This window comes from Ambystoma mexicanum, chromosome 1p, assembly GCF_040938575.1.
Source record: "Ambystoma mexicanum isolate Mex_15411 chromosome 1p, UKY_AmexF1_1, whole genome shotgun sequence".
NCBI lineage: Eukaryota > Metazoa > Chordata > Amphibia > Caudata > Ambystomatidae > Ambystoma > Ambystoma mexicanum.
This window is the reverse complement of record NC_090921.1, coordinates 1,078,214,520-1,078,238,717: the sequence shown is the minus strand read 5'-3', so window position 1 is coordinate 1,078,238,717 and position 24,198 is coordinate 1,078,214,520. Positions and strand designations below refer to the sequence as shown.

At 43.7% G+C, this 24,198-nt stretch overlaps 1 protein-coding gene across 1 annotated transcript in view; it reads right to left on the bottom strand.

Moving 5' to 3' along the window:
- The window catches only part of HDGF (heparin binding growth factor), a 273,077-nt gene extending 254,675 nt beyond the window's left edge, over nt 1–18,402 (bottom strand). The window contains exon 1 of the mRNA XM_069604603.1: nt 17,805–18,402. Coding sequence (XP_069460704.1) covers nt 17,805–17,900 — 96 coding nt within the window. The 5' untranslated portion in view covers nt 17,901–18,402. The remainder of the gene's footprint in view (nt 1–17,804) is intronic.
- Nucleotides 18,403–24,198: the final 5,796 nt, after the last annotated feature.

Here is a 24,198-nt window from a genome sequence, read left to right as displayed (position 1 = left end):
CCCAGCACATATGTGCAGTGCCTGGACCACAACTCCTGTCTGCTACCCACATGTGCAGGTCCATTCCGGTGAGCCACCTTGTGAGGGAGCATCTTGCACCAAGGGTCTGACACGCCTTGTAGTCACCTTGCAGTTCACTTTGGTCTCTCACAATATATTAGGTTCTCGCACTATGTGCAGTGTCATCTCACCATGCCCTATGACAAAGCACTGTGTCCAGTCTCAAGGCAATTTGCCCTCTCAACATACACTGTGCCCTTTCACAGTGCACTGCACTGTCTACACTCAAAATGTGCACCATCTACACTCACAATGCACCAGGTCTTCTCTCATTAGAAAGTGGCGCACTCGCAAGCTCCCTTCACCTGTACTCGGCAGTTCCTGAATTTCACATCGAGTTGTAAATGTCCCTGCACCCTTCTGTTGACACCTGTTTTGACTGCAAAAGAAAAGGCACAGCCTTTGTAATCAGAGCTTGACTGGGAAGTTGTTTTTGTTATAAGCAAGGCCTATTCTAACATGTAAATGTTAGAAGTAACTGAAGTTGTGATGACGCCTTTTGGGTTTCAGTGCCCTACTAGTGCCAGAAGACTAAAGATGGGCAGGCCAAAAGGCAAGTACACACATCCTAGTCGCCCCTCACGGGGATTGCATACATGCATGCTTTGGGCTCTTAGTTAACTGGGCCCTGCCGAACAAGCAATACCTATTAATACACAAAAATACAAACTGTGCTGTTATTGAACAGTTTATTTTCTGATAATTTGTTCCTTTCACTGTCTATACGAACATCTTTAGTAGACAAAGAAAAATAAATGCAATTAAGAATGGATATACATATTTTAAAGTGTATTTTTAATTTACAAAGTTTTTTTTCTTGTCTACATAACTTTAAAAATGAAACTATTTGGCTCCGGCCAAATACTAAAGCTACTATTCGGTACACCCCTACTTGTTAAGTAAAATATATTTATCAGGACATGAAAAAATATGCTGATACAGGAAAACAATTACGTGTGGAGCATTTGTAGTACTTTTCAACATACAATTTAAAATAAAAATTTGTAACGTTATACAAATGGTTTGAATTTCACATATTAGTAAGAAACTACATTACTTAATTGAAGGGAAAGTACCAGATTCAGGTAAATATAGTCAGGCGTTTCAAATATAATACCATGTGTAGCAGAGCAAAGAATAGGGGGCTAGCGGTAGAAACAGGTTCCATAGCATTATAATAGTAAATGTGCACATTTAAATTTGCAACTCCCCTTACTGTAACATTATATTAAACACATTTTTTAATGACACGGTTCGTAAACAAATAATCACAAAAGAATGTATGTGCCTCTGTGCACTGTGATAGTATAAAATCTAGGAATTTGGATAGACAAAAAATATTTTATTGTACATAATTACATTCAGAGAAAAGGAATGAAGATTAGAAAGTGAAGATACAATTGTATTACTAATATTTTTAGTTATTTCTTTGAAAATTATTTTTATTCCAACCGATTTGTCTTCAAAAGTACTTAAAAGCTTATATACTAGTCTTCATTGTAAGGTCTGTATGCACTTACAACTTGGCACTGTAAAATACATTTGAAGAAAACAAGGGCAGACAGTATGAAATATGTATATATGCCATGTATAACAGTGGCCACATTTCAAAACGTAATTAATCAAACCAGTGAGGTCATGTATAAAGTCACCAGTGAGATTATACATTGCGCAACAGGAGGGACATGCAAGTGCTGAATTTCAAGGTTGTGGTGTATTAAATCTGTCACCTCAATTTTTTTCACTCAATATATAGAGTAGAAAAAAATGGTTGCTACTAAAGAGCTAAGTTTAAAAGTAGTCTACAAACACAAATCAGAAGCTTAAGGTAAAAAAACAATATTGTTACATTTAAATCTCTGTGCCACTGGAGCACCAATTGACAACCATCATGTTTGGGACTCATTCATTACCATAATCCTCCCTGGACAATATCTATATTTTTTGTCTTTACATTCCGTTTGAAAGACTTTGGAACTTCCTTATTTGATTTCACAAACTGCATAGCCCATTAAGGCTTCCAGTTTTATGGTCATTGTTTTTCTGCAATTTCCGTCTGTATTTATCCATTTTATTTTGAGCCTTTTTTCCTGTATTAGCCCATGTTTATTTTTTGTCATATAAAAAGATAATTTGCAACCAGTATTTTTCAGCATTTATTCAAATAAAAAAATGCATTTATTAAAAGCACACACGCAGAAATGCTAGCTACATTTTTTTCCAACAAATGGATGCAACTGCTGCTGCCTTAAAAGGAATAGTGCGCTCAAAAATATTATTGTCCCGAGCGTTCGGGCATACGTTTTTAAGCATACGTTGATCGTACAAACATTTCCTAATGTACCTTAACGTAGTTTCTCACTCTTACACATGCAAAATCAGGCAGCAGAGCGCAGCCATCTTGTGCTAATCTTATCCATTGCCGCATCGCCCTAAGGTGAACTGCCCTGGCGGCACTAAAGCATATCCCCCCCCCCACCCCCGGCCCTGAAGCTGACATCACTAGACGCGTACGCCCATTTCACAACGACAATGCACGCCTCGCATCAACGATCTCTGTGCTCCAGCTAATGACGTGCCTCCATGGAAATGGCAGGATGCCTCTAAGTATAAACAGACCGCTTCTCTAAGACATTTGATTTTTCCAATCATTTCATTGTTTTTTGTGTGTATTCTGTGGCTCGTCTCCGCTCTGTTCAGCTATCTTTGTTGTTCGTAGCCAGTGCAAACAGATACTAGCATTATCATTACTATCTATTTTAATTTTGTCAGATAATGGCAACAATACAGCCCTAGCAGTACAAGCCGGAGTATTCTGAGGTGGAATTACTCAAAAGAGAAAGATGCGGAAACTATGGGGCTTCGACGATAATTGGAGGACAAATCACCAGATCAAGAGTGAGCCTGGTCGCATGGACGACGTCTCCACCTGGTGTACCTGCAATCGCTGTGAGGTAATGCCTATCGAGGAGAACTGCTGCTGCCTAGTAAACTCTGGATGCTTGTCCGGCATATCGGAAGACGAGACACGGCCGCAATGCGTGCTGCAGGACTTCAGGGCAGCCTTCCTCACACGTTACGTGTTGAGGATTATGATGGTGCTTATGCGCAACAGTTCGCCCTCGAAATCCAAGTAATGAGTAGGTTTACTCTAGATATGATGTCCGCCACTAACATTTCATGTTTGTCTCCTATATTTTCGTAACTTTGTCGTAACTTTGATCTGTCACTGCCAAATGAATGTTGTCTTGCAATTCTATACACCACTCACGATTTGGGGAAATCAGTGGTCATATGTGTCTTTCTCGCACAACCAAGAAACAATATTTCTCTGTGCCCCAAGCGCTATGGAATGCATGGGTGTTCACATTTGTAATGCGTCTACACTTTAAAGCCCAAGTTGATTGATCCGTGAAGTAACATTTGCACTGGCACCAATGCCATAGGATACACGATTGCATTTTCAACTAAGGTTTGATACACTTACCTTGTTCATTTAAATACAGTTTGCATCATTCTCTTCCACAGGTGGTACAGGCTGGTGGCCTATCGTGCGTTTACATGGTGGCTTCATGGGAGGTTTGGACACCGCGTTCGAAGAGTAATGCCTGCCTGTGTTGTTGGTGCCATTAGAGACACATTCCCCTCTGACAGCGTTCAGTAAACACGTCGCCACCAACAGATGTCATACCTTCTCGCGTTCCCACAGGTGTCCCGACGGAAAAGGTACCTCACATGTGTGGGTGCACCTACCGGGGGCGCAAAAGGAAAAGGGTAACCCGCCGGTAACCCCAAGCCTTTCGCCACAGCACAATTTGTTCATGTGGGCAACCTACAGATTTGGGCCTAGGGCGTCGAAGCCAGCAAGGAAAACAGGGAACCCCATGCATTTCCCAAAAGAGGACACCCATGGGAATGCGCAAAGGTCTGAATTACGCGAAGCGGCCCAGAATTTATTACTCAGAACCCCAGACAAGTGAACATTGTATTTTTCCCCCACCAAACATCACACTTTGTCGGGGATTGTGGCTAATAAAAACTGGGGCAATTTGCGCAAGGCAGACCTCTGGATTCCCAGGGGTGTCCTCTTTTGGAAAATGCATGGGGTTCCCCGTTTTCCTTGATGGCTTCGACGCCCTAGACCCAAATCTGTAGGTTGCCCACATGAACAAAATGGGCAGTGGCGAAAGGCTTGGGGTTACCAGTGGGTTACCCTTTTCCTTTTGCGCCCCCGGTAGGTGCACCCATGCATGTGAGGTACCGTTTTCATCGGGACACCTGTGGGAACGCGGGAAGGTAGGCCATGTGTTGTGTGGTTTCCATAACGCTTTGACACATTTGCCGGGGCCCTTTGTCTCACAACCCTTTCATTTCCCAAATGTGACCTACATTTAGTCGCTGCTTTAGCCACCATACACTTTTGTAACCTGCACAAGTCACCTACCCTTGGAAAGGTCTGCCTGTGCTCCTTCAAACAATGTATGCTTGCCATTCCTTACCGCATTGGTTTTCCCGATTTACACATGCTAAGTGCGTCTGGTCAGGTCGTGAGCGTAAAACTCCTGTGTACCATGGCTCAGTGTTTGGCTTGTGGTATTGCTTGTTTTGTAAAACACTACAAAAAACGTGTGCTCTCCTAACTGCTAGAGTCGGGGGAATGTAGCGGAGCATTGCTTTTCTCAAAATTCATAGAAGCCATTGCCGTACCAAGCCAACCATGTCCAACACATACCTTTTTTTTCAGTCATTTTCCCGCTTTTCCCCCAATCGATGGCAGTTTCCCCTACCTAGTTGTTGCCTGACCTACGCAAATCACCCCTTCCTAAACTTGGAATTTTGTCTACTTTCCAGAAATCTATGCCTTTCTGTCCTCCAATTCGGCTTTCCTGCCCTTTTCTTCCATTCCGTCCATGCATGTCCAACTGGCAAAAATGGCCAAAATCGCCTACCTCTCACAAAACGGTTGAGAACCACATCAAAATAATTTTTTTCCATTTCCACTCAACCTTTTCTTGAAAGCCAGGAAATTGGGGAACTCAGCACAGCAAACCATTTGTTCCTAGCGTTTACAAGGGAAAAAACCACAGGCTTCTTTGTACATCATTTTATTGCCATTTTTTGAAAAAAACCAAAATGTTCGCCCTTTTTGCTTATTTTCTCTCACGCCCCTACAGCAACCTGGGATTCCTGTGTGGCATTACGACCGCCTACATGTGGGGAAAAAAAAGGAGCCAAATTTGGCCAAGATATCTCACATAACAAAAAAGTTACAAGCCATTGAATGGCCACATACTGAAATCACCAAAAAAGGCCCTGGCACTGGGGAGAAATACCCATGGCACTTAAAGGGTTAAGAGAATGGGTCAGATATTGCGGATTTGCGCCGGAAGAGCTTGAAAGTAGAGCCCAGGATGTCTTGGACTGGAGGGGTGATTCTGCATCTGCACTTTACCGCGAATATGTACGACCATTCGCAGTACACAAAGAACCTTTGACTCGGAACATCCCGTAAATTGCTTCCAAATGCAATTCCAACTTTATTCATGCATATGCCACCTCAGGTGAGTCACGGTTCATGATTTAGCTGTAGGCCTTGTGGTACTGAACAGGTAACTACATGGCCACATTGGTGCAAATGTTTCTTACTAAGCTTTGCATATTTACCAGATTGTATTGCTTTATAACTATACCCAATTTTGCTAGACATCTGTTCCTGGAGCATCATAGAAAATTATTTATGAACACAAAACTATGCTATAATGCCCTTCAAAATAAGCACAATCTTTTCGTAATCGGTTGCTTCACATGTCCATATTTTTTTTTTTGGTGCACGTATTCACTGAAGCACAGACTATCGGTAGTGACAACATCACTGACATGTCCAGTATAACAATGGTGAGCCATAAAGACTTTTTGAAATTCATTTAAGAGTTGGATCTTCCCACATTTAAGAATTGGATCTTCTCACATATCTAATGCAAATCTAATTTTCCCCTTTACCACTGTGACAATGCACTTAAAATTAAGGAGCAAGATTCGGCATCCATTTCTTTCCCGGAGTCAACAACCAGAAGAACCAAGAATTGGAATAGTTCACTAGCACAGGCTACCTCGATAAAGAAGAGTGGCCCTCTGGGGACACCCGTGCGTACAAATTGACTAGGACAGGCCGAGAATAGTTGGCCCGCTATTCCAATGGGTTAAAGCGCCGTTGGAGGGCTTCTACGTTAGATCTTCTAGGTTTGATCGGAAACAGGAGTCTGATGGGACAACAGCAGGCTCAGGGTGCCAAACCTTCTAGCGGGTCACCACCGGTTCCACACATCCGCTTTGTTAACTCAGGATACTTGGCTCCTTTACGAAGTTCAGTGTGAACTCAGAAGATCGACATGAAATGGGTATAAGTTGCCTTCTCTTATTCAAAATCTCCTTCAAGAAACCAATGGGAGATCTGCTCACATACAGCCATCCCAGACCAATCACAAACCACGGTGCTCCGTCATCCCAGCACGCCAGACATCCCGGCACCCAGGATGCATATTGCAACTACCGTTCCAGCCCACATCCTGGAGGCACACACAAGGCATGCAGAAGCCTGCGAAAACTTCAGTTTGCATAACAAAATAAGGAATTGCCCGGGTCTGCTCGGCCTAGGGAAGGCAAAGGGACAAGATGGCCAAAGGAGACAACAAATGACCTCGTGGCATGGCAATTTTAGGCACTGCCCACTATCCTGGGCCAAACACGGTTTTGACCATTGAAAAGAGTTGAAAAAGCATTAAAAAAGAAACAGTTGCGACCAGCTCTGTCCGAGGCATACTTGTACATTCACCAAAAGTCCTTCAAGGGTGTCTAGGGACTTAATGAAAAATTTACCCCAGCACACTGTACTGTAAAGGTACTTTGTGCAGTGATAAAATGTTACTAAAGAATAGAAAAGTGAAAGACCAAAGGAAACAAAGTCTCCCAGAACTGACTGTCTTAAGGGGATGTCAGTTTCCCCTTAACGAAATGAGCAAAAGCCCAGCAGAGTACAGCAGAAGGCAGATCTCCACTGGCAAAGGTCAGGCTAGGATGGTCGGACAACAGCAAAAAGTTGGGGAGGGGGGGGGGGGTACACAACTGGAGGGAAATTTACCCATAAATGGAAATTCTTTCCTAACAGCTGAGACCAAGTGCTACCTATTCATAAGGGAGACAGGATAGCCCAACCAATTGCAATACCTTTTAAATTGTCCAGAATCAACAACACTAAAGAGCTATAAAAAATTGAGATTGCACATACCCTCTGATGTTGCATTTTGCTCAAAAACATAATGGCAACGTTAAGGAGATGCCTTTCCTATGTCTGGCTCACATACCTCAACATAAGAGACTGTGTAACTGAGAATTGAAGTTATGCCAACTGGAGGCCCAATTAATGTAACGTTTGACACTTTGAAACCACAGGGTCTCAATATCGATTCCGCAATCCAGTCCTAAATTTATTGTGCCGTCTTCCTTTGCTGGGGTACTTGTGAGTTATTCCCCCCTTGAGCATGCGTTTTGAAATAATGAAATGACTGTTACAGTAGGGTAATTTCAACACTCATCCTTTCATCTGATGGATGGTGGCAATTGTGATCTCTTGCCCACAGATTCGATTATGGACTTATCCTCTTATATTTATGCGTGTGTGTTTTGCACAGGCATATTGCACTAATTGTTTGCACTGAGCATATATTTAGCCGAATTAGCACAACATAGCATTTGCACTTTAGTATATGAAAAACATATCCTAGTGTATTACCAATTGGGAATGTCTGCACTAAGTACATTCAATGCGAGGTTTGCGCACTATAGCATTTGCAATTGAGATTAAGAGCCCGCTTAACAGCAATTGGGAACTTTGCTAAGGTTCCCAGCTCTACATCTAATACAGCGGACAGCAGCACTAGACTACATTCTCTTTGAGGCAGCTGCATCATCTTCCTTCCAAGTTACTCTGCCGTCCGGGTTCATTGCTTGTGTGGCAGAATTCAATCCAGCTCACAAAAGCATGTATTAATTCAATTATGCGCACTTGTGCTGTAGCTCCTGTTATTTACAGGACTTAACAAACGGAATGGCAGGTGGTGCCTCCGTTTGCCCTGTACACTTACTGACCGTATATTATTAAATTACGTGGGCACACGTGTAGCACACTGGGCTTTAACATTTTAACAGGATGGTTGCATTTGACCGAGACGCTATTGCTCGTCAAGCAGCCATAGTCACATGATATAGGGAGAGAGGCGGAGCCCGTCACTCCGCTTGCTTCAAATGCGAGGAAGCTAATGCAAATGGAGTTTTATCTTGCCTGACGAAGCTGAAGTGACGAGCGGAACGCATGGTTTTTTCCACCAGGATGGGCGAGTTTGCTTACCATCTGGTCTGCCCAGACTGGCAGTCTATTGTATTTACTGTACTCTTGTGATGCAATGAATAAATTATACCTAATAAACTTAAGTCTCGAGTACTCAGGCATTTTTCTGTGTTGCCCTGCGTGCGTTTAGTACATTATCTAGACCACTATGGGAGACGTTTGGCCATTTTGCTCAAGCCCAGCAGCAACAGATATATACACACATACACAATGAAAAAAACTGTTAAAAGGGGACATTAGGGTTACAAGGAAAACCCAAAACCCCCAGAAATTCGCCAGTTATGGTAAGCTAAGCAACCATAATTCGCCCCACCACCGTGCACTGCTAAGACCAACATCCATGACATCAAAGATGGCATCACTTATCTGGGCCACTTATTTTTGTTCACTAACATATGTAGGCCAAGTGGTTTTGTTCACCGACAGAATATTAAAATTGAAAAGGTGCCATATATCTAGACATTAACCTGGTCATATGTTCTAAAGGACTTTCCTTAGGGTTTGGTCTCAGCTCATGGTGCATATACATGTGGAAATGAGCAGGCCTCAAACACAAATACATTTGTATACATGAAGATAAAGTTTAATGTAATTAACATTTTCTGGTGATGCAGTTTTTCCTTACTTACGTTTCCCTGTATGTGCCCCTAGTATGCATTGTGGTTCTTCAGATGTAATGATTGGACTAGCACAAGTGTTAAGTCTTTAATTGTTAGCTAGTTATTACAAGTTTAATATTACTCAAAGCTCTGATAAGGTAGCATTCATTATTGTACTATCCGAAATGACTAGATTATGCAGCTTGTACTTCTATGGTGCATGCTGCAGTCATGGTCTGTTTATATATGATTAGGTTTCTGTATTAACAGCAGCACTCCAATAATTTTAGATGAGTACATCCTTTAGTTCATGATAGGTCTCCCGATCACCCCATGACATCTTGTTTGCAACAATATAAACACAACCCCTTGTAGGGACTTTTCAAAAAAGTTAATTTCACATGTGAGGTCATCTTTGATGTCCTGGGTGTTAGTTTTAGTAGTGCACGTGGTGGCGCGAGTTATGGTTGCTTAGCTTACCATAACTGGCGAATTTTGGGTTTTTTTCAGTTTTACTTGTAACCATAACGCCCCTTTAACAACGTTTTTTCAGTGAATTTCATAGGTTACCAGTGCGTGCTATTTTCCTACAATTTACTCACATCATACTTACCCAATATAGCAATATGTGCTTCCAATTTACAAAGTGTCACCTTAAAACTCTGCCATTTCCCACCTTCTAGCATCATTTTTAACTCTTCTATACACTATTTGCAACTATTGCAACTTATTTTGCATCTGTAGACGTCTACGAACATCTGACTTCATTGCGCACAGTGCCACATGACCATACGCTGGCGTGTGGCATGATGACTTGTCCGAGAACCAGTCTGCACTTCGCAATAAGATCTGTGCTTCGCAAACAGTGCAGAAATGCATTGTCTACTGATCTAGGAACATTCAACTTCAAAATCTCCCTTGCACAGCTCCTACACCACACCCATTCCTACTCAGTATGCATTAACAATCTAGTACACAGTACATACTTTGAAAAATGTTAGCAAAACTGCTACTTATCTTGGCATCAGCTAATGCCATCCCCCCTCCCCAAGAGCCACAGCCACCACCAGCTGTTGGACCTTCAAAACAAAGAGCACAGTACTTCCTAGACAATGAAGATGACCAAGAAGATGCGGTAGAGAAGTGTCTACCACTAGCACCCAGAGAGAATCATGAGTGTGGCAGTTCTTTACCACTGTTGGGAAATGTACCAAATGTTAAAGCTACCAAAGTAAAATGCACGGAGTGCAACTTTGTATTCAGACGCGGACTCCCCAGACAGTAATCCTACGGGGCCGCCTCCTTGTGCTGCCACACCAAATCCAATGACCGCAATGCTCTCAGAAAGGGTGTTCCTTTCTTATAAAGTAGGAGGCTGTCTTCCTCCACCTCAACCAATACTGTAACCGCACAGCCTACTTCTGTAGGACACAAAATCCCACCAGCTACCTTGCAAGCAACCAAAGAGGCTTTTGATCATTTTTTTCCAAAGACAACAGTCCTCTGTACATACTACAACAAAACAATCTGCAGAGGGAGGCACTTTAGAAGTGCTTTTGAAGTTGTAATCAAGCAGAATGAGAAACACTGCCCCCTACCTTAGAAATAACATGCGCAACATTTCCCCGTCCACCTGTCCCTCCCCCTATCCACCCGTACCTCCATTAGTGTTTGGTGCCTCTTCCCTCATTTCCCTCCCCACCTTTTGTTCTAAGCTCTCCTGCTCAAAAAAAATACAAAACCCACATCAGAAAACAAAAGATGTTTAAGAACCACCGTTCACAGTTAACAAAAAAAACAAATTGAACGAAAAAAAAACATGTAGAGACCATCTACTTTACATTTCTCAGTAAATTACATAGACTCAATAAGATTTTCCAACATTTCCATTCTGTGTTATGTTAATGAGAATATTGTGGCGTTCATCCCTGGTTCCAGGTACTGAACGGTGGATACCGGCCCAGCAGCCCAAGTTATCAGACCATGCGAAGCAAGGGTGGATAACGAGGTCCCCGGACCATCATCCCCCCCACCCATTCCAGCCCCTGTAATGAGGGATGAAGGACATTAGCACCCTAGGTTCCCAAAGTGGGTACCCTTTCAAACCCATCTCACTTTAACAACTTTTACCACACAGCCGGTCCCCAGGTGGACACGGCCACTTGAACCCATGCGTTGTCCCTCATGGTCATGGCCAGTAGCCAGATTTTCCGGATCATGACCTTATTCCTTGACACAGACACAATCTGGCCACTGCCCATGGCTACCGGCTATACCTCAGTCACCAAAAAGGTAGATCACAATTGTTTGTACCTACATTATGACACTTGTTCAAAATAAAACACAAGCACATTGGCGAGAATCTAAAAGCATGGTTTTGCAAATGCTCCTTGTACAAGTTTGCTGGAAATCCACCCATGTTTTATTTCTTCAAAAATGTCAAATGTGTGCACATACAATAGTCATATAACCTAGCCCCCACTTGACAAAAAATCCATTCACACTTTATAAAAACATTTATATCTAGATCTAAAATCTTTTTTGCAAACTTGTGTAGGTTTGTCAAATTGCACCTCATTTATAAGCCTTTACATTATTTTGGGACCCCCCCTCTAATTCGCCCCCTCTTGACAGAATCCCAAACTTTGCAGACTCATTCGGAATCAGGGCAAGAACATAAGTGCAAAATTTCATGCAGATTATTTTTTTTGGCTTACCACTACTGGACGGATTTACACCAAATTAACAAAAGCCCAAAAGCCCGCTTTCAGGACCAAACCACCGCCGCAAATTTGGTGAAAATCCGTCCAGCGGTTTAGGTTGTAGTCATGAGCAAAGCCCCCCCTGCCCCCCCCCCCCCCCCAATTAGGTCTATGGGGGAATTATTGGACCCCCCCCCCTTACATCTTCACCCCCCCTTGACGAAACCTCACCAAACTTGGCAAATAAATTCACAGTGGGCCATATACCTTTTTTTGCAAAGTTTGGTGAGGATTTGTCCACGGGGAGCAAAGTTATAAGCCGCCCAAAAAGTGCTCTTCCTATGAGTTGAGCAACTTAACCATAACTACAAGGCCGCTACCCCAGGCCGTGTAATACATATATACATACACACAGTTAAAATAACACGGTGAGAAAATATTTTTTTTAATAAAATGTTTAAAAGAAATAAATGATACTGGTTCATGTCGAGTGTCGTTCAGTATATACTTTTTTTTATTGTGTCTGTTTTAACTTCCATTTGCCATCCATTTTGTGGTAGGGTGCCCTTGTTTTTTTTTTCTCCCGCCAGGTGCTCTGGTTGTAAAATGGAGGGCAGTGGCCTCTTCTTCCACTAAGGGGGGGGGGGGGGGGACCTGCCTTTCTGTGAGAAGAATGCACATATTGTTTCCAGCCAGAACACCTAGGAGTTTTTGGTAGGTGCGGGGGGGGGGGGGGGGGGGGTGTAGGGGCTTATGGGGTTCTCTGCGGAAGGTGCGGGGTTTGATGGTACCTTCAACTGTGTGCATCCGTTTGGCGAGCGACAGGCCTCTACGGCTTGTTCCGAAGTAGGTTTCCCGCTCTTGGATCTCTGCAGAAGGCACAAGAAGGAGGCAAGGAAAGAAGACTAGCCGGCAGGGGGCAATACTGCACACTGCTGCGTAAATAAGTTGACCATATTTGCTGCTTGTGTGGCAATATCAAGCTAAATTCCTGAACCCCGGGTATGAGAAATAAGGGCGCACTCCTGTGTTTCTTTTAAGGCAGTTTTAGACTGAGAGAAGCTTACAAACCTCGATCCCTGTGACCGTTTCCTCTGAAGAAAACCCCTCACCTCCATAAAGTGGTTGATGTGAAAAGCTAATCCAACATCAGACTTCTAATGCCCACCTGCTATTTTGCTGTCTTCCTTAACAAGCTGTCTGTGGATTGCTCTCCTAGGACATAAGGGACGCCACCGGCCCGGTGATTTTGTTTATTTTTTTTGCAAAGTGCATGCTCTGTTGGAGGCAGAACATGTTTCTTTCTAGTTTAAAATATATGTTGGAAAGTGACGTTACTTGTACCGGTCCTGGTCTGTGCTGATACAGAATTCCTGGATGAGTATAATTCGGGTATGTAGGGCGTAACCGTTTAATCCCTCACTTGCGGTTCTAGTGCCAAGTGAGGTTATTTTGTTGGTATATTATGGGGTGCTTAGTATACATGCAAGGTGTTGCCTAACCTGCACAGTTCCACTGCAGCCTCCAGCAGTGAGAGCAGATTATTTGCATTTGTTGAGCGCGCAGCAGACCAGAGGCATCATGGCGCTTGTTACAGTGATTCTTAGACTTAGTTACGTACAGATTGGTGCCCATGGTTGCAGTGGCCATACATTGTACTTAAATGACAAATGTTTTGATCATCTAGATCAGAATGGTAAGTTAGGTGAAGAGGGTAGTTTTGAGTTGTTTGCAGAAGGAGAGGAGAGATGTCTCGGCTCTGAGGTGGGTGGGCAGAGCGTTCCATAGCTTAGGTGCGAGGTATGGGAAGCCTATACCTCCAGCCTTCAGGTTCAGTTTGAGAGCAGCGTTTTTTTTTTGTTTTTTTTTTTAAAGTCCCCCTCTTGTGCCTGTGAGTGATAAGTCTGTTGTGGGAGACTGCAGGCACCTAGGCATTACTAAAGAAAAAAGAAAAAAAAAAAAAGGGAAAAACTCACTAGGCCAGGCATGCTTGTTAACCAGCCAGCGTTCTGCATTGAGCTTGAGAGTAAATTAGAAGTTACAGAGATGCCTCTATTACTGCTTGGCCAGAACCTCACAAATAAGTTTTATGATCTGATATGGCATTTATAACGCGCCTATACACAAGTATTTCAAGGCGTGACGAGGCAAGGGAGGGGGAACAGAGGGAAGACGGAGACAACGATCTTACTAGGCCAGGTGTCATTAAGATCGCCAAGTGCGGGAAGTGCAGTACAGGGGATACATAGAACAACAATACAAAATATACAGCCAGCTGGTGTCAAGTGCTGCTAGGGGGACTGTAGAGATACAGAAAACAGTCCAAGTGTGGGGATTGCCCGAGAGGCAGTGCAGGTGTGCAACTGGCAGGGGGTGAGGGGGTGACCTGGGCCCATCAGAGGGTGGCCAGTGCAGTTTCAGATTCAGCAGGGGAGATTAGGAGAGAAAGCAGAAGGTTTTGGAGGTGCTTCCGGAACCAGAGATGGTTCTCAAGTTTCAGGGAGGCTTTTCCAGAGGGAAGCCCAAGCCGAAGAAAGATCCACCACCAACTTGTTGCTTGGAGAAGTGACAGACTCTGGGGGAGTTGGAGGCAGATGAGCCAAGAGCTCGAGAAGTCAGATATATAGGAAGAGAGAGTTGAAAGTATTGAGGCCCCAGAAGGCCTTGTGGACAAAGCATAGGGTTTTTAACTTAATCCTCGCAGCCACTGGGAGCCAGTGCAGAGATTTCAGTCCTGGAGAGATACGATCCCTGAGCTTGAGGCCAAGGACAAGTCTCACAGTCATGTTCAGGATGAGTTGCAGAGGGTGGAGAGTAGAAGCAGGCAGATTTAGAAAGAGGCTGTTGCAATAGTCCAGTGAGCTTCTGGGGGAATGAGAGGAAAGGAAGAATACCTCTGAGGAGGTGCAGCTGGTAGTGTGACTTCTTAGAGAAGTCAGAGATGCTAGGAGAGAAGGAGTGTGGAGTCGAAGATGACCCTGAGGTTATTTGCCTCACAGGTGGGAGCCGGAAGAGGGCCAAGAGAGGCCGGCCAGAGAGTGACAGGAAATGAGGGAGCAGATGTGCCAATGAGGAGAATCTCGGTTTTACTGGCATTAAGGCAGAGATCATTGGCGGCACACTACTCCCGGATAGCAGACAGTCAGATGAGTGAAGGAGAAGAGGTGGCTGAAGGTAGCCTGAAAATGAGCCAAGTGTCATCCTCACTGGAAGTTGGGGCAGAGCAAGGCAATGCGGTGGGCAAGAAGTACCAGGTATTGGTTGAACAGCCAGGGAGAGAGGTTAAATGTTTTGATATGAGTTTACATGGTTATTAAATGTACAGAGGGTGATGTGAGGACATGGATAAAACAAACGAGTGAAGCTAGGCCCTCTGATTGTACCAATGTGACAATGTTTTATTAGTTAATCTATTGTAAGCTGCTACAATGAGGGATTGGGACTGCCGTAGGTACCAACTCGTAGAGGGGTATCCCCTCTAGTTACCAGGACATTGAAGTGGAATACAGTACAAACACTAATGTACATCTGCCAGTAATGGTGTATTACTTTTAATGTTAATGAGAGTTTATTCTAATATTTATGACTATAAAGGTTCCCCAGTGTCGGGGCTGACAAATGTAATGTGTGCATGGATTTTATTCATTACCCCCAATGGCACTGTCAAGCGGATAGCCGTGCTCAGTAAGGCAACACTGCACCCAAGAGTATTCCATTTGCTAATATATTGCCCAACTGACTTCCCTGGCCAAACCAGGATGGTGCTCTACCATCTTGGAGGCATCATTTACCTTTTAACATCTGGCTGGGCGCCATACCCTGGAATTCTATGACACACGCATAAACGCGGTAAAGTGCGTCACTTCCCGGTTCTAACTACAGCCTGCTGGTCTGACATATGTACACTTGCAGGTCATGCCCATACTCTATTATTCCCAGGGCGACACCATCTTACTTGTGCAACAAATTGTAGTTCTTTGTTAAGTGTTTATTTTTGAAACTTTACTTTGTGTTTGCTGCTCGAGTTGTGAAGTGTCTTTTCTAGAATCATGACCTTCCTGTACATTAGGATGGAAAATATGTATCAGAATGATTTGAAAGTGTGACATTACCATACACCAAAAGTGTCAGCTTGTCAATTCTAACATCCCCATGACAATTTTCACATTGGCAACCTGGGTCAGTGCCTAATTCTAATAGGTCAGTTTCAACACTGCCATGCATGCCCGTGTTGCCACAGTACAAATCTAGTACATCTACATTGCCTACAGAAAACTGTGACGCTGGTCTTTAAACTCATTGCTGAAAATGTGTTTAAATGGAGAATTACTTGAAAGCACGTTTTAAATTTCCATCACAACGTTAAGTCGCAGTCTAGACAATCTCACCCATCTCAGAAAATGAGGCAGGACACGATGCCAACATGTGCCCCAGTTAAGCGAGCACATGGTTTAAGTGGCACCTATATTGCCACCGCCCCAGAATTGTTCCATGGGACACCGCACTGCCTTGTGCGCAGTACGTCTCACTGTCCAACCCCAACTTTCCCCCATATTAACTAATCATTGAACGCGCACACAAACTTAATTCGCCCTGTCACTCAATGCACCCATTTCCTCAAAATAAACCAATGACCCACGTTTTCCCGTCACAGTGACCCATTTATTCCGGATTGCTCCAATGCTATTATCCCAATGTTGGTCCAAAACTGGAACAAAAAGACACCAAACTCCCGTCGTAGTTCTGGCTCATTAGAGTGACATTGCAATTCTGACCCCCCCCCCCCTCTCCAATGCTGTGAGATTTGTTTTGAAATACGTGGTCGCCAAAACAGACAGCAGCACTCTAAAGTCGTTTAAGCATGTTTTCCAATGGGCTACAGGAGCAACCGTTGATTTAGACAGGTTAATTTACTTCACACTTTTTTTTTAAAGCAGCATCAACTAAACTGCATCTTTACTGATGACGCGTCACCATACACATGCTTCGGAAATGCCAAAATATTCGATCGTCCCGATCCAGATGTCAAAAATTATGCCGGACCGATAAAACATGCATTACGGCGATTAATTGCGAGAAAATTCACGTTAGGTCTGCCTTAAGTACAAAAGTACGCCTCATCCGCTGGCTTGGACCATTACTGTGGAAAAGCATCCGCGCGGGCATCCTAGCACAGACAGAAAGTATCTACAACAACTCGAGAAGCGTCAGTCGTGGAGGGGGAAGGATGGGGGCGGTCCATGGCACGAATCTGCATGCAGTCTGGACTTAGCCTCCATGGCAGCGTGCCGGCGACGCCACTAAACACGCAGAGACTAATCCTATGCAATATCAGAACCTCCTCCTCAAACACCCCCACCAGTAACCATTGCCGCCAATTGCCCAGCAGTAATTTGTGATGGGAGGGGACACGCGGCTACAACCACCAGTAGGGCCTCGCCGTTGAGTTCTTTTTCTTTGGTGGCAAAACCCGTTCCGTGTCAACAATTGATAGCAAGCGAGAAAAGGCATTACTATTTCGGTTGGCGTTACAGGAGTAGCCCTGGTCGAAAACGCACATGTGTTGGTGCCTGCTGATCGTTACCCCTGTTAATTATCATGGGATGCAAACAATACAAAGGGATCCCAATTCCCAAAAGCAACTAATCCTTCAATAGTGCAGGTCTTCGGGCGTCGATGCTGTGCAACTAGGCTGAATGTCAAAATAACATGATACTGCAGCCACAACAATACCGTGTACCACAAAACTTAAACCCACAGTCCAAACAAATGCAAACGAACATTCATAAATACGCCACATGTACAGGAGTACTAGTTGTGCCAAGTAAAGTATTCATAGTGTGAGAGACGGTGCATGCAGGGAGCCTAGGGCAGGGGGGGTGCGGGTTTATTGATGCTGAAGTGGGAATCGTGTCCCTCTTCGCTTTCTTCTTTTGAAAAAGGGAGAAGCGCGCAACTGGTTTAAAAGAACAGCAAGGGGAAACCTATAGGCTAAAAAAGACGCAGTTTGAGAGATGCTCGAAGGCAACAGTTTCTTACCCGGGCCGGCCAATGCGGGTATCCTTTCATCTTGGCGAAGACGAGGTCCCCGCACTTGTATTCTGTCTGCCTGTTGGGACGAGCCATCTTCTTCATGGTGGCAGTTGATAAAACAGAAGAGTTTAGAAAAAGTGAACGTATCAGTTGAACTGCGGTGCTAGGAAATCGTATCGTTGCTCTTATGCTCTCTCAGGGGAGGTAGAGGATCCAACAGCCGCCAGTTGACTAAAAGGGCGCGCGCCACTTGTACAGGGCCTCGCCTGGTACCCTCGGACACTTCTAGCGCCGATTTCCTTACACCTTCGGAAGGCTGCTTTAAGGCCTCGACGCTTGGGTATCCTCGCTTTACCGGCGGACAGCTTCCCTGTCCAAATATCCTCTCTTCCCGCCGATATTTCTTTTAGAGAATTAAAGCAGTTTTCTCCGGGTAATGGATGTTGACCATGGGCGGCGACTCAACAGCTCTGTACTGTTGTTTGTGTATGGTGGCGGGTTAGACGGGGGGGAAAAGCTGCCTTCATCCGCTCCCTCCTAGTCTGCACAGAACACCTGCCCCGCCCGTTCCGCCGGCGCCTTTTTCAGACATAAAAGAAGGACTGCGCTGCGCCACACAGCTCGCTCTTACGAGAAGGGCAGAACCATCTAATGGACACCTTGCACACAATCTAGTACCTGTTTTGTGAATCTGTTATTCGCTACAACGAAGTGTACGTTTTTAAATACATTTTTATTAACAGCTGTGATACGTAAAAAAGTATGATGCGAATGTATTAGCTGAGCTAAATTGAAAAGTATTGTAAAGCATATGTACATTTTAATCAAGCAGAATGTTTCCCTAGAAAAATATTTTGAAAGAAACGTCCGAACTGTTTAAGCGTAAGCCATTTACTGTATTCTGTCGGAACCGCTACTATTACAAAATGGCGGCAACCGTGGTGTGAATAACCAAGAGTCATCAGTTCCCTGATCGTTTTCCATTTTGTTCCCCGCCCCCACCATCCCACTATTTGGTAACACTGGGGTATCTGTAGTCGGCCTGGGGGTTCAAATCGGCTTCTTGCGTGATAGTTGATGTCTCCAGGTGAACAAAGTGATCGCAGTTTACCGAGGAGGAATTCGCCAGCTACAGAGGAAAGGGAACCTCCCAGCGCCCATACAATTGGGGAATGGAAGCCATCTTGGGAGTGTGCTCTTCCTAAAAGCAGTTGAAGTAGACTGATGCAAAACGCAAGGCCGTAGGTTTACTAGCAGTGATGGGGATGTTAAAAAACGAGAACATTCTGAAGTAAAAAAGAGCGAGTTTGTGAAGATTCTATTTTATTACAATCAGAAAGTAACTTCCAATGCAGACATCGGCTGGCGTTCTTTGCGCCTTTAAATACTTCTCTGCTAGGAGAGTGGCAACAACATAGGAGCTCTTGCTTCTGAGCTAGGGTGGGCAACTGTCCCGTATTTTGCGGGATTGTCCCGTAATTGGAGACTCTGTCCCGCAGTTTGCTGAGTGGCTATGCGGGTTGTCCCGACTTGCTCTGATCGAGCACAATGAGGCATGCTGGGGCCGGCCGCTGCAGGGCGCACATGCCATAGCTAACTGCTGTCCATCCATCCACGCCTCACAGACACCCTAAATACGCAGCGTTACAGTGTGAGAAGGATTACACAATAAAGGGCCTTATAGTCGCCCGTCTCTCTACATAAAAGATGGCCAATAATACAAGCTTTAATGGGAGGTGATCAAGTGGCTGGCTGTCAAGTGTAATACATTACAAATGGGGCGGGCCAAACGTGAATGACGCTGTGACATCATCACTGCGTTGTGGGCAGTGTCCCTCAAAAGGATTTCAAGAAGTTGGCCACTCTATCATGCACTCCATATCGTTCCGTTGTCTCCTGGCGCCCATGCCCTGCTCCCCGCCATGAGCGCTCTACGCTGTGATGCAGAACTGAGCGTGCCACCAGGACGGATGTGTCACTACATCATCCCCATTGATTCTAAGAGTTCACCCGTTTTGGTCAAAAAGGTCGAATGCACATTTTGTGCGGATTCGGCATGGTAAAACAGACCAAAGCCCATAATACCGAACAAGGAGAGCAGGGGTGTCCCCCGCTCCCCTAGTTCAGTATTATGGGCTGCGGGGGTGTCCCCTGCATACATTGAATGCACAGCAGGGGCCAAACAACCAAAATCCCAAAAGCTTGAGTTACAAAATGCGTGAGTGTGCTTCATGCAATTCAGTGCCCCCTTTGCCTCTTCTCAATGACTCCCTTGTACTGGCAATATTGGTCTTCATTCGTTGGTGCTTGAAACTCTTCGCTTCTCCTGTCAGGAGAAGCGCCACAAATTCTCAACTGAATCGTTTCACTGCACTACTTCTCTTCTGGTACATTGCTACCCTGGCCATGTTCCATTTTTTTCCTCCTTCAACTGTTTGTCATGATGTGTTCCCGTGATAGTCAGTTGTCTACTGTATTTGACGGAAGTGTCCTTGTCCTTCTGCGGCACTATGTCGCCCATCTGTATGTCTGTAGCACCCATTGAGTTTAGTGCATCCAAGGTTTCTCTCTGGTGTTTCTGATGGGTTGCCACTCTTCTCATGCATGATCTTTGAAACGTCTATCATATTCTCATGGTCTTTCTAATGTGTCCATACTGTGATGAGCTTTGTGTTGGCCTTTCATCCTCTCATTAGCTGAAATAGTGCAACTCCCGTGGCGGAATTTGCTGTAACCCTGTGTGCTATATTTATTCTTTGCACTGCTTCGTGGAGATTTGAGCCGCTGGCTGAATTGCTTCCTTAATGATACGATTTGCTTGTTCTACTTGTCTATTACCTCTCGGATTGTAGAAGGATGTCCGGTGGTGCTTGATAACTTTCCTGGGGAAAAAAAGTATAATCTTTTCTGATATAAATTGTACTCCGTTATCAGAGACTACGTCCTCTGGACACCCTTTGCCTTCTGAATACCTTTGTGAGGGCTTGAGTAGTCAAATTTGTTATTTCACATATAAACTCTGCTTACACCCACTTGTTTCTGTTTAGCGTATTTCTAACGCATTTTAGGCCCATGGACAAATAGCCAATACCAACACAAACAGTCAACACCACTCAACAAGAACAAATCACAAAAGATAAAAAGGTCAAATAGACTATAAAATACAAAATAAGAACAATAAAAGGATGCAGCCTATATAAAAACATGATCAGCACGAATATAAAAAAACTAAAAACAGAGCAGGGACAATAAAATGGACTAAAATCAGGTAAAAAAAAAGATTGTTTCCAGAGTTTTCTTGAAGACCGTGAGTGAGGTCTCAAGTCTAAGCTTGGTGGGTAATTTATTCCACAGGCTGTTATTAGAAATTCAAATGCACATTTACCAGTCCTCACCAGTTTTGCCATTGGAGCCCCAAGAAGATTACCATTACTGGATTTTAAGAGTCAGGGTGATTGCTTCAGACAGAATGCTTTAGAAAAGTATGCCAGACTTTTTCCCAAAAGGCATTTGTGTGCAATAATACGGCTGATTCTGGCTTCTTTAACATGCTGCCTACGTCCAATATTTGCAACAATGTGCACCACATTGTTCTGAAGAACTTGCAGTTTGTTTATACGTTTCTTTGCACAGCCAACAAGTATGCTTCCACATTAATCAATTTTAGAACCCGGGACAAGTCTAGCTATTGTAATTCAGTTGTCTTGGGAAAGAGAAGGTTTGATCCGGTGCACTGATTTAAGGTAGAATGCAGATGAAGTGATAATATATACTTTAGGGAGAACTTGGATGGTACAATTTGAACTTTTGATATAGATTAGACAGGCTATTCTTTTTCTTATTTTTTTTTATTGGTCCATGTAAAATGTATAAGGACGTCTTTTATCGGAGGTTGGTACCCAGTCTGAGTAAAAACATTTCCTCTTAATTGTATCATCATTTGTATTAAAATTGTCCAACAATATATAGTTTTCATCAAAATTGTCTTGGCATCTTCCTTTAAAATTGGTCATAAATCCGCATTTGATTTCTTTAGCTGCTTAAACATTGAATGATACAATGTCTGGGAACCTTCTATAAGTTTCGTATACAGAGAAATCATTTTCCATTGGGCGAGGAGGCCAAAAAGACAAGACCCAACTCATATCTTATAATCACTATCAGACCATAGTTAGGGAGATTCTATATGCCCCAGTTTTACAAAATCGACATTTTCTGAGAATGACAAAAGTTCTAATCCATATTTTAGTGCCGGGATGACCTTCAAATTGTAAAAGGCAATCAGAGGGCATAAAGTAAAACAGCAATACTTGTTATAGATGAACCTCATGTGGGCCCCCAAATGAATTCCTTTTTCAAATTTTGGGTCACCCCGCCCATATCGGTTTGGGCTTTTAGTCAATGTATATCTCAGATATTACACATAACGTTCTACCATTCGAGGTTTCTCATCCATTTTCCAACAACATTTCGTACTACTCTTTTAGGAACCCCTGAAACACATACCATTAGTCTTGGATGGATTTGCCCTAACACAGTTTAATACTGTATACTATGAGAACCTTTTTTATTAGCCACTGTAAACCAATCTGGGTTTTGTCAGCGGCTCTTCGCTTCTTCATTTCCTCTTGCAGGGTTTTTCAGATTCCAGAGCGACTCCTCCTCAGCACCTGTAAGCAAAGCAGACTCAGATTAACCAGGCGCTACGTTTCTCCTCCGCCCCTCCCTCCGCAATCATACTCACCTTTGACACTGTAATCCAAAGTCATTCCGGACACACCAGGGAAGCCTCTTCTGGTGGGAAATCCCACGGCTAACGCAACAAGGTGGATGCAGCAGCTCCGGACCTGAAAGTAAGAGAGACATTATGCATAAAGACATTTAATCCGAACTTTCACCTTAAACGCGTGCACTACAACGCTCTTCAGCACAACTTGCTTTTCTTCACTTGAACAAGTACAATCAACGTGGAACAAGCTGTTAAGACTTTAAAGGCTCTGCAGGAACATCGCTAGGCGCAGATTGAATCTCATATATACACACCCATAAGGATTTACCCAAAAGCACCAAGTGTGCCGCAGCAGGTCTGGGCTACAGAATCCAGTAAAGGAACTGGAGAGGATTGCATCTTCAAGTGTTATTATGGCGAGTAGGGGTTTGTGGTACTAGTTAGGACATTCTGCAGCAGGCAAGGTGGTGGGGGAAGAGTAGTAACGCAGTGGTTTATGATCCCTATTGTTCCCATGTCCTTAGATTCATCCTGAGGGTTCCCGAATCATCACAGCAACCCACAATCCACATTAAAGTCTATACCAAATCACTCCCAACCAATGTTTCCTCTAATTTTTTTGGGCTGTGTGCACCAAAGGATAGGTGTGCAGGCTGTTTTTCAGTCATGTGCGTAACTGAGTGATGTGCCGCCTCTGCCAGACCGGGGATGGTCGGCACCCCACCAGTGAGCAAGGCTTAGTGATCCGATTCCACAGTGTGCAAGTGAGGAATGCAAATTTGCGGCACAACAAGCTCTACTTCAAGGGACATTTAGGTGCTCTATTCTCCTCCTAAGACTTTAGCTAATCTCAAATTGTGTCCTTTTACATCTCTAAACATTAGCAAGATCTTTCGTTTTATGATGGGTTGGTACAAGAACAGAGGGGTTCTTTTAGTGGAACACAGATTCTGCCTCAAAAATTAATATTAGTAGCACAGCATTAGCTCCCGCATTCTCAGTTCGCTAAATGTATGGAATATAAAGGAAATGCTTTCTGTTGGTTTAATGAAATAAACAATACATGAACATGATTAATGACAAAGACGACTTAATAAAAGCAGGGTTATGAATGTTTATTGGACACTGACAGTTAAATAAAAAGCACTGAATCATGTAATCGCAGATTGTCCTGGAAGTTAACCCGACAGTCTCAGAAAGTCTGCCAAGAAAAGGGTGGCTAGAAGACTACTAGCACAGCATCATAAGAGGACTCTTAGTGTTGTGCAAGCAAATCAGAGGTCCAGTAAGAGGCAACACTCGAACAAGGAAGGCTTTAGTATATTATGTTTACTATTTTATTCAACATGAACAATACATATGAAGATGAAGGAACTTGGGGAGGATCATGGGACTCTGGGACTGATATAGTCCACGAGCAGCCAGGTAGTACATAACAAAATAAATTGTTTTAAAATAAATTAAGAAAATAAATTAAACCATTATGTAAATAATACAGAAAACAAACATTTCTAATCAGATAGGAAAACAACAGGACAGAGAGCACCATCAGTGTTGCCATATATTGTAAGCTGATGGCATGTTAATACAAGAAAAAATACAAATATACACATTTTCATTTAAATTAAGGGATACGTGAATGCATACATACCAATTGCTGTTCGTTAAAGT